The following is an 11,040-nucleotide window of genomic DNA, read 5'->3' as shown; positions in this document are numbered from 1 at the left end:
ATTCTAATCATTCATTCATATTTCACATACAATATTCAGCCCCCAAAATGTCATGGGAGTCTCACATTTTTAATATAAAGGCCCCAAATTCCTTTAAATAATGAAGAAAGTTCTCCCTTATCTTAATAATACATTGACATGACACTTGTCAAATTTCCTCAATTACCACCTTTGCTCTGGAGGATATTAAAAACCTAAAAGATGAAATGGTTAAAGATTTCGATTCAGTAGTTTTTTTTTTTAAAGGAAATGGAATTACTATATTAATTATCTCTTTATTTAAGTCAAAGTTATATAACCTTCAAACAAATACGACAAAGATTGTTTTAAATCTTCTCCAAATTCCCCAAACCATCTTCATGGCAACCGCCGCCTCCCAAGGCAGTCGGCAGTTTACTGCTTCAACAGGAGATGGGTCGCCCCACCAGTTACTTTGAGCTTCGTAACACATGCACCCAGTCCAGTTCTGTTCGGGGAGCTCTGATGTTCCCTCCATCCGCCCATCAATCTCTCAGCAGTTCTACATTAGAGAAGGACTCAGAAGAGTTGAGTCCTGTCCTGCAAGGGCTTCCGTAAGCCTTAGAGCTGGGGAATCCCTGACTCCCACTGGGTGGAGTGGCAGATTGCAGAGCTGAAAATCTACCGTTCACCTGCTCACTGGCAGGGCTCCTGCAGTAGCGTGGGACCCCTCAGGCTCACTTCTCAGGGGCCAATTTGCTTTAGGATTCCTTCATGTTTTGAATCTTGACCTATTTTATAGTCTTAAGGAATCAACTGGGAGGGACTCCCTTATCTGGTCCTTCCTTCCTCAAACCCAGAAGAGGAAACCTCTAGAATTATCCTATCTTTTGCTTGGAAATTCCCAGGAGTTGGGAACTCAATCCACACTAGGAAAGACACCCCAACTTAGGGTGACAGAGCTCTTAAAGTGGAAATCAGCTTCTCTAACTCCCATCTTCTGATCCTAGAGCTGCTTGCTGGAATTATACACAGAGTAAGGTTCATTCCCCTAAGCTGGTAAACATCGAGAGATTAAAACTTCCACGGGCTCCTAGAATTCTAAAGCCACAGAGGAACTCAGAGATTCTCTCTTTCAACAATACCCCACATTAGCCCTGAGTGGGGGAAGCCACTTGACTGGGTCAAGCTAAGCTCTTGCCTCTTTCGTTATGTCTCTTCCCTTACTGCCTGACAGAACGCAACGTCTGATTCGTTTTACTCCTCCAGTCAAACCACTGGCACCACTACTTTGCACAACCCTTTCATCCCCCTTCAGGATTTTACTAGTCGAACTGTTTTACCTTTATCTGGAAATAGTTGTGGAAATGACTGCGATTACGTTAACACTATAACATGGAAACACTGGTTTATCAACATTTTATATGCTTTATTGAAAGTTGACAAGTGCAACAGTTAAATACAGTGACACCTTACAACTGTGTAGAGAACATGCACAGAAACATATGCAGGTAACTACTATACAGGTAATATGCAGAAACCCCTACTGGGAAATCCATTTCATTAGCTAGAACTGATCATATTTCAAAGTATTCAACCAGCTCAGTCGAAAGACTTCGGTGAACCGGGACTGACTTCAAGATATTCAGCAGCTGGAAGATTTCAGATTACACAAAGTGACCAACTGTGCCAAATTCTTAAAATCTCTTTAGGTAGGTGTGTTTTTCTTCATGTATTATTTTTTACGTAGATCTCTATATAAAAGACAACCCACACCTCTTCAGACAGCCGATGAAACATCTAAATTGCAATCTGTACAACCTAAATAGTACAGTCCTCTATTGTACAAAAGTTACACTACATACACAAATATACAATAAGCAAAACAACCTTCAGGGTAAGATAGCCTAGATCCCAGCTACCTGTCACCGTTCAGTCACGCTAATAGTTTTGTGTCATCCACTGTTTTGGAAAGAGGCACAGTACTATTGGCTTTTATGAGTGTTGGTGACAGTCGTCATTTGTACAATGAACTATGTTCCTCCTCATCTGAGGTGAGACTAAGCTTCACTCTTGACTTTCACCTCCCCTTCCAGTTCCTGGGGGGGGAGAGGAGAGAGAGGAGAGTCCAGTGGTGCTGCACTGCTTCGGAACCCCATGGAGCACACCACGTGCAAGCAGGAAGAACTCTTGTAAGTGGGGGTGGGGAGCAGGGGAGGGATGGAAAGGCACACAGCTCCTCAGCATGAATGAAACCGTTTCTCACGGATCTGCCAAGCTGCATGAGGTCCCAGTATATCCATGCTAATTCTCTCATTAACCTTTAATTCACCCAACTTAAGAAATTTCTTCAAGCCGAAAGCATATGAGTGTTTAACACTGGAAAAAAGAGATAATGGCATATGTCAGTCTCACGTCTCTTTTGCAGCGAGCAATGAAATGGGTGACGGTGGACGCGGACGCCCCCCAGTCCATCTTCTCCGGTCGGTTCAGTTCAGACAGCAGCAGCCAGTTCCGCGGCGGCACAGGAGGCTACGCGGTTGGTCCTGAGCCCTGGGACGCTGCCTGGGCTGGGGGCTGTGTGGTCCCCTGTGGCTGTGTGCTGGCAGCGGGGGAGCCAGTCTGCAGCTGAGCCTGGAACTGGGCAAGCTGCTCGGGACTGGCCAGTGTCTTCAGCAGATTGTTCTCCTGCTCCAGCTGGGAATTTTTCTCTATTAGTTCTTTGATTTGCTCTTTGAGGACCTCCACTTCCTCTCTAACCGCATACATCAAATGGCTTTTCACCAGATCCTGAAAGGGAGAGAGAGAAGAGGAAAAAAAAGGTTTAACTTTCTCTCTACTGTTCCCCGGACTCTGAATTTCTAAAGCATCATTTTGCGGGGCTCTCCCTAACCATTTACATATCCAGCCTTTAGAGCTCATTTAACAGGCCCTAGGGGAAATCTACGGAATACAACCACAACTGTACAATACTTCACTTTAACGTCTAAGTCATCAAGCCTTTTGAAAGCCTTTGCTTTCCTTGCAGCCATTGGCCAGGAATGCCTACGCTCAAGTTTCCTATTCGAGATGGCAAAATGCACTGGGGCTCCGGGGCTCCGTGCAAAAGCCCGGCCCAGGGATGTCCAGCCCCGGAGCAACGGTAGCCGCGTCCCCGCCCCCAAGTCCCTCCCTCCGCCCGCCAGACCGCCTCCCTCAGCACCGGCTGCAGCCAGTTCCTACAGAGCGTGTTGCCGCATTTTCCTCCCTCCCCCCATCCCCCCCTCTTTCGTGATTAAGCTGACATCACAGAAACCTGGGCAGCCGTTGCAGCCAATGGGCGCTCGAGTTATTTATAGCTCCGAATTAAAGGTTCGGAGTTTGCCTAGCAACAGTGGGCAGAGAATCCCGTGAGAAGAGCCACAGGCGCTGCTCCAATAACAAAGAACGGCCAAGGCGGAAATAAAAAATAGGAGAAAACCAGGCGCAGGCTGAGAAGGCGAAACTTTTTTCTCCGGTTCTTTTTCATTGTGCAGTAGCCTCCATCACTGGGGATCCGTTTGGACCCGGTGTAGGAGGCCCCTTCCGGAGATCCCCACTTCTGTGGCCCTCCCCCCTCCCGGCTCCCCGGTAAACCTTAGGATTCCTAGTAAAGCCACATCACTAGAGAGGAGCCCACGACCTGAGGACACGCCGGGCCAGCGCTTTCCTAGCAATTCCCCAGCAAAAAGGGGGACCTCCGCCAAAATCCCGACGGCTGTGTGAAATCGGTCCCGGAAAGAACATCGAATACCCTCAGGGCCCCTTTCTCTCTCCTTAGCAGCTGTGGTATGTGGCTTCACGCTAGCAGAATGGAGACAGTGCCGGCATTTCTAGATGTATGGAGAGCCATCATCAGTTTAACTACGGATGCGCTTGTTCCATCCCAAGACACCTCGCTTTTTGTACTGTGCCCACGTTTAGTACAAACGATTTTTAATCAGTACATACCATAGCTTGCTCGATTTTGTTGTCAATAGCTACCACACTTGCACCAGAAGAGCTGAAAAGGAAAAAAAAAAAAAACCGATCAATGGAATCTATCTTAAACATCCAAGACAAAAAGGATTTCCCGCTTCCGTGATGTTACTAGCATCATTTTTTCAATATTCTTTAATGCTATGTAATATATCACCCTCCAGAACACACCAGCCACTCTTTTACTAATGAATATCCAGACATTTCCCAATTTTAGTGAGCCACAAAGGCTAAATTACATAATGTGGTAAAAGCCTGTTCTCTGGCCAGACCTGCAAAGAGAAGGCTATTCTGAACATTTCAAAAAGCAACATCCATGTCACCGTAGCCTCTCAGCAATGGACAAAGGAATTCGCCAGGCTATCTTTCACCTGCATTATTACAAGTATCTCACGAGTAAATTTTTAAAAAACTATCCCAGCCGACATTTACCTATTGTCAAGTCTCACAGAGGCGTTTTCAGTCCCGAGCAAGGATGACAAGAAAGAAATAGAAAAATGTCTCAGTTGGTAAACTCCTAGATCCATCGCCACTGGTCTACACCATTGGGATTTCATGCAATTGCAGCCAAAAACACCCTCGCAGGAAAAAAAAAAAAGAGGGAATACGAGCAGCCTTGTTTGAGCTAGATAAAAATCTTCTAGCTTTATGTAGCTCAGGGAGAAACAGAAAACAGCAGCCCTAATTGAAAGAAACCCAGCTTCTGGGGCTTGGCGATTCCGGGAAGATGTAGATCCCACTACCGTGTGGAGAAGGCTCCCACGTCGGCAGCCGGGCTCCACCAGGCTCTAGACTAGGACTCCCAGTCTCCGCGCAAAATATATGCAGGGAAGAGCCGCGCCAATTGGCCAGCACGCCGCTGGAACCGCCCCCTTCTCCCTTCCCCGCCCTCCTCCTCTCTTCCCCGCCTTCCTCACCACCCCCACCCCGCCCCCAGCCCGGCGATCCGCTCCTCGGGTGGGCTGGCCCAGGCCGCAGTCTAAGGGGCCGGGGTGCGGGCCGCCAAAGCCTACGTGATCAAGGAAAGATGGAGCAGTGCTCCGGCAGAAAACGCCGAGGGGCTCCGAAAAATGCGATTGGGAACCCGCACGTGCTTACGTTTAAGGGAGCCAGACCCCCGTCTCTGGAGCTGCCTGTTCCCGTGGCTGCCGAACGGCGAAAGCTGCTTATTTGCAACCAGACCCGTCTGAGCTACTGAGCATGCCCAGTCCCACCACTAAAGACTTGCAGGAGCCCGAGTGTCTCGATTTCAATTATCTCGTTCTTACAGGCAGCAGTAACTGGAGGATTTTCTAGGCAGTTTTATTTATAAGGATAACACCATACTGTAATAATACTTTTTTTTCCCTTAGCCAGTGAATTTTAGAGGAAAAAAAATCACATTTCCTTTTTGAGAGACTCTACCTTTCCATGAATTTATCGATTACGTGTAGAAACAAAAAACAGTACATATTCTTTGCTAGGCATATACAAATTGAGGCCAAAAGGAAACCACCAATGTAATCAGGTAGATCTCAAAATGTCCCTAGAGCCATAAACCTTAAAATTGCACCTCCTTCTTCCATTTATAGCTAGGAAAAAAAAAAAAAATCAATCCACAGGTTGAATCCTACTCACATGGATCTATTTTCACTAAGTCCGTAAGGCAAGTTTTTGGATGTTAAGTGCAATTCCTATAAGCCTCAATCCTTTGAGCCTTCTTACATCAGAGGAACTGAAATACTGTAGGTATATATGTCACCCTGATGGCCACACTGACCAAATAATTCCCTTCTCTAAACTAAAATTAAGAGATCTGGGTGTAAAATAGCTTAACCCGTTACATAATTTCTTCTATTAATTTAAAATATTTGCAAGGATGTATCAATTGAGGTTGCAGTTTAATATACTATATAAGTCTAAGGCTTTAAATTCACTTGATTATTACAGGTTATAAACACTTTGCAATTCAATACATTTAAGAAGGTACATTTAAACCTCTACAATACTGCCCTCTATTGGTATAATCCTATAAAAACAGAAAACAAAAAAACTACAAATACTAAAGACTAATCCATAAACAAGTTGTATCATCACAAATAATTCCAACATAAAATCTGACCATAGAACATGTATATGTACATATTCGATTTACACACATATACAAACACACACACATGGACTCTTTTCTCTCAACCAAGCATTCTCCCTCAAGCAGCATCCTTTAATTTAGGAAATTTTAGTTGCCAGTGGAGCCTCTTAGACATTCTTTGAAGGTGACCCAATGTTGGCAGAGTGCATTTGGCTTTGGAAATTGTCTGAAGTCATTAGGAACCAAATCTGGTGAATGTGGTAGCTGATGAAAGGGCAATTCTCTGTTGGGTTAAAAAAACCAAGGCAGTATCATCCTTTTTCTACTATAAGGTTCATATCGTTCTCTAAATTTTAAGGCTTTGCTTTTGAATAACAAGTGATATTCAAATATGTGTTGGCATATTTATAATTTACAAAAATTAAATATATATTATCTCATGATACAAACTTTGGAAAGGCACCCATTTTTAGTAAAAGGAAACAGAGTAAATGGAACCTCAAAAATCATAATTTGGGAAGCAGACATGTGGTCTCCATGTCTATAAATGCTAGGCACAATTATTACTTACTACACGGTAGTTTCTATATTTTGAAAGTTACAGTGATCACTAAAACTGTCTATGTGATTAAGTCATTTATATGTTTAAACGAAATGCCAACTGCACAGGAAAAATTAAAGCATCGCTTAAGCTGCAATTAAGAGCTTACAAAAACAAAACTCTAAGGTCATATAAAGAAATGAATTTTAAATTCCCACTGAAGTTTAAGAAGATTACTAAATTAACTGGATTTTATTTATTGGAAGAAAAGCACATGTTGCTGAATTAGCATACGTGCTACCAATATGCAGAAGTGATTGAACTGGAATCCAGGTAAAAAGGCAAAACAGAGCAGAATAGAAAAATAAAATCAATAGCAAAGAACCACCCCAATCTCAAATGTCCAGGCTTTTTCCTGTGCTCCGGATTCTTGAAAACAAAGATACAAGTTGGTTATGTTTTCATTTCATTCATTTCAACTGATCATCCAAGTATTAAGCTATAGAAGCCAATATCTGAACCACAGTCTGTTTACACCGTATCTTTACAGCAGGACGTTATGGTCATCATCAATACTTTGCTATTTTAGATACACTTGCAGGGAACATCCTTGTACATATACCCTTGAATGTTTGTAATCTATTTCTGGAGAATTTGCTGGGCTCAAAGATATACAAGCAAAAATATGATTAGAAATCTATTTCTCTTCCTATCTTTCACATAAATGGGCTAGATTCCTTTAAGATGGATTTTTATATGAAAACTGAAAGACATAATTTCAAAAAGAAAGTAAAGAAATTGGAGGAAATCTCTATAGAGGAAAACCCATGGGTCAGAAACGTCTGAGGCCCAAATAGCTAAAATTACTTTCTAGCCATTACAAAAGTTTCTTCCATTTCCAAAATAGAACATCTGTGAGTCTAGTGCCCTGAGCTTAACCAAGACCAGCTGATAGGACAGGATAAATACTCCCATGCCTCTAGGAGAGACCCCTAAAGGCATGGATAATACTGGTCACCTTCAGGCACTGGGCAGAGATCAGGAGGTCTCACTCTGCTGGGGAATCCGGAGTACAGGAAAAAGCCTGGACATTTGAGATCAGGGTGGTTCTTCGAGGTGGATTTTGTTGTTCTATTCTGTTCTGTTTTGCCTAAGAGCCTTTTTACCTGGACTCCAATTCAATCACTTCTGCATATTGGTAGCATGTATGCTGGTTCAGTAACATCTGCTTTTCTTCCAAACTTGATCTGTCTTGGCCAATATAGGTACAGTTGGGGATCCACCACTCAAATAGGATAACCTGTTTCTCCCTCTGTCCAAACTCCTTGCAAATCTAAAGTGACTGCCAGGGAAGAGGCTAAACACTGCGAGCCTGACCAAATCACTGCTGCCTAGGGACCCCCTTTCCTGGTTTACTCTTACTAGGCGCTGGGATTAGGGTTACCAGGGTTAGCAAATGAAACTTCAGGACTCCCAGTTAAAGCTGAGTTGCAGATAAGCAACAAATAATGTTTTAGTGTTTGGGTCCCACACACTGTTGGAACAAGAAAGAATGCCAAAGAAATCCAAACAGAAAAATTCAACCATATTTTAAATTTCCTTCATTTCCAAAGAAAAGGTGGAAGATAAAGTTCAGAAAATCTTCCCAAAAGTAGAACAGAAAAGAGATGGAATTGTGAGATACAAGAGACTTATTTAAAAGGATCAATCTAGGAGGTCCGACATCAAAATAGCATGAACTCCAAAAATAGAGAACAGAGGGAAGAAAATTATCAAAGAAATAATTTAAGAATTTTTCCAGAACGGAAGGGCACAAGTCTCCAGATTAAATCAGATGACCAGACGGCTACCACAATCACTGAAGAGAGCTCTACCCCAAAGCACATCATCACAAGACTGAAGATCACTCAGGACAGAGAAGATCCTAAGAGCGTCCAAACAGAAAAAAACAAGGTACAAACACAGGTACTAGTATCAGAATCTGCTGGCTGCCAGGAAACAATGGAGAAAATGTCTATAAAATTCTAGGAGAGAAAGGTTTTTCACTTGGCCAAATCATTTACGTGTAAATGTACACTAAGAACATTTTCAGACATTTCAGACACCAGTATGGAGGAGCAAATCAAGGAAAAAGGGTTTACAGCAAGATGAATAAGTTCTAGAGATCTGCTGTACAATCTTGAACCTGAAGTCAACAATACTGTGTTGGTATTTGTTAAACTTTTAGAGGGTGGGTCTCAGGTTAAGTCTTCTTACCACAATAAAATAAAATTTAAAAAATATAAGAAATATTGTATATTCCGAAAGAAAAAAAAAAGAAGAAGGGAAACATGAACCAGGGACTCAAATGCTGGAGAGAAGGAAGGGAATTAACAGGATGATGGGGGGAATTCCCTGGTGGTCTAGTCGTTAGGATTGCGTGCTTCCACTGCACGGGGCACAGGTTCGATCCCTGGTTTTGGAAGTAAGATCCCGCATGCTGTGCAGCACAGCCAAAAAAAGAAAAAGCAGGATGATGGGGGAAGGAAATCTGGGGATGACAGGTGCTAATAAGCAAGCCTTAGCAGCAACAGGTATGTAACCATGTGGGAAGTGGGAACCTTTGGGAGGCAGCACTTTGGTGGGAATAATCAGAGACAGGATCTAATACATTTGAGCATTTGCAGGGGCAGGGGGTGGTACAGCCAGGTATGGGACAGATCTAATGGAGCAACTAGATAAGTCCAAAGACAGTTTTACAGAAAACAAAAAAAGAAAGAAAGAAAAAGTTACGCTCATAAATCGAATTTACATGACTATATTCGTTCTTAACACTTTTTACTTATTTAACTTTAAAAAGTTAAATTAACTTTATTGGGAAGCTGGTGGGAAGAAGAAATGTGTGGAGGGAAGAAAAAAACTGTGGTAAGAATGGCTTAAAAATGCTAAATCCTGGGCTTCCCTGGTGGCGCAGTGGTTGAGAGTCCGCCTACCGATGCAGGGGACACGGGTTCGTGCCCCGGTCCGGGAAGATCCCACATGCCGCGGAGCGGCTGGGCCCGTGAGCCATGGCCGCTGAGCCTGCGCGTCCGGAGCCTGTGCTCCGCAACGGGAGAGGCCACAGTGGTGAGAGGCCCGCGTACCGCAAAATAAATAAATAAATAAATAAATGTTAAATCCTTACCTACCACGGCTTGATTATAAAATATCTACAATTGAAAAAGCAAGAATAACTATATCAATATGACATGGACATCTGTGGGTAAATATGAGAAAGCAAAAAAATTAAAAGTGGCTGCCTCAGGAATAGACTGGGAGACGGGAAAAAAGGAAACTGCTAATATATTTTTTTCTATTCACTCTATCTTTAGGTATGTACAATTTTTTAAAGTAAAAGAGAGAGGATGGAGAGGGCAGACAGCAGAAGCAAGAAGAACTACAATCCTGCAGCCTGTGGACCAAAAATCACATTCACAGAAAGACAGACAAGATGAAAAGGCAGAGGGCTATGTACCAGATGAAGGAACAAGATAAAACTCCAGAAAAACAACTAAATGAAGTGGAGATAGGCAACCTTCCAGAAAAAGAATTCAGAATAATGATAGTGAAGATGATCCAGGACCTCGGAAAAAGAATGGAGGCAAAGATCCAGAAGATGCAAGAAATGTTTAACAAAGACCTAGAAGAATTAAAGAACAAACAAACAGAGATGAACAATACAATAACTGAAATGAAAACTATACTAGAAGGAATCAATAGCAGAATAACTGAGGCACAAGAACGGATAAGTGACCTGGATGACAGCATGGTGGAATTCACTGCTGTGGAACAGAATAAAGAAAAAACAATGAAAAGAAATGAAGACAGCCTAAGAGACCTCTGGGACAACATTAAACGCAACAACATTCGCATTATAGGGGTCCCAGAAGGAGAAGAGAAAGAGAAAGGACCAGAGAAAATATCTGAAGAGATTAGAGTTGAAAACTTCCCAAACCTGGGAAAGGAAATAGCCACCCAAGTCCAGGAAGCGCAGCAAGTCCCATACAGGATAAACCCAAGGAGAAACACGCCGAGACACATAGTAATCAAATTGCCAAAAATTAAAGACAAAGAAACATTATTGAAAGCAGCAAGGGAAAAACAACAATATACAAGGGAACTCCCATAAGGTTAACAGCTGATTTCTCAGCAGAAACTCTACAAGCCAGAAGGGAGTGACATGATATACTTAAAGTGATGAAAGGGAAGAACCTACAACCAAGATTACTCTACCCGAGAAGGATCTCATTCAGATTCGACACAGAAATCAAAAGCTTTACAGACAAGCAAAAGCTAAGAGAATTCAGCACCACCAAACCAGCTCTACAACAAATGCTAAAGGAAATTCTCTAAGTGGGAAACACAAGAGAAGAAAAGGACCTACAAAAACAAACCCAAAACAATTAAGAAAATGGTCATAGGAACATACATATCGATAATTACCTTAAATGTGAAT

General features: G+C 42.6%; 1 protein-coding gene across 4 annotated transcripts in view; it reads right to left on the bottom strand.

The window, feature by feature from the left end:
* Window positions 1–1,379: 1,379 nt before the first annotated feature.
* The window catches only part of TSC22D1 (TSC22 domain family member 1), a gene marked incomplete at its 5' end in the record, with an annotated part of 135,079 nt that continues 125,418 nt past the window's right edge, over window positions 1,380–11,040 (bottom strand). For 2 of the 4 annotated variants that reach the window (XM_082859308.1, XM_082859309.1), the window contains 2 exons: window positions 1,380–2,748; window positions 3,928–3,979. In XM_082859308.1, the coding sequence (XP_082715434.1) occupies window positions 2,491–2,748; window positions 3,928–3,979 (310 nt within the window). In that variant the 3' untranslated portion in view covers window positions 1,380–2,490. Of the gene's footprint in view, window positions 2,749–3,927; window positions 3,980–4,386; window positions 4,725–5,052; window positions 5,072–11,040 lie in introns of those variants that run through there. The other 2 variants (XM_082859311.1, XM_082859310.1) reach the window with 2 other exon arrangements.

This window comes from Leucopleurus acutus, assembly GCF_964270905.1.
Source record: "Leucopleurus acutus genome assembly, chromosome: 18".
Lineage (NCBI taxonomy): Eukaryota > Metazoa > Chordata > Mammalia > Artiodactyla > Delphinidae > Leucopleurus > Leucopleurus acutus.
The sequence above is the reverse complement of the archived record's forward strand: the minus strand, read 5'-3'. Positions and strand labels throughout refer to the sequence as shown.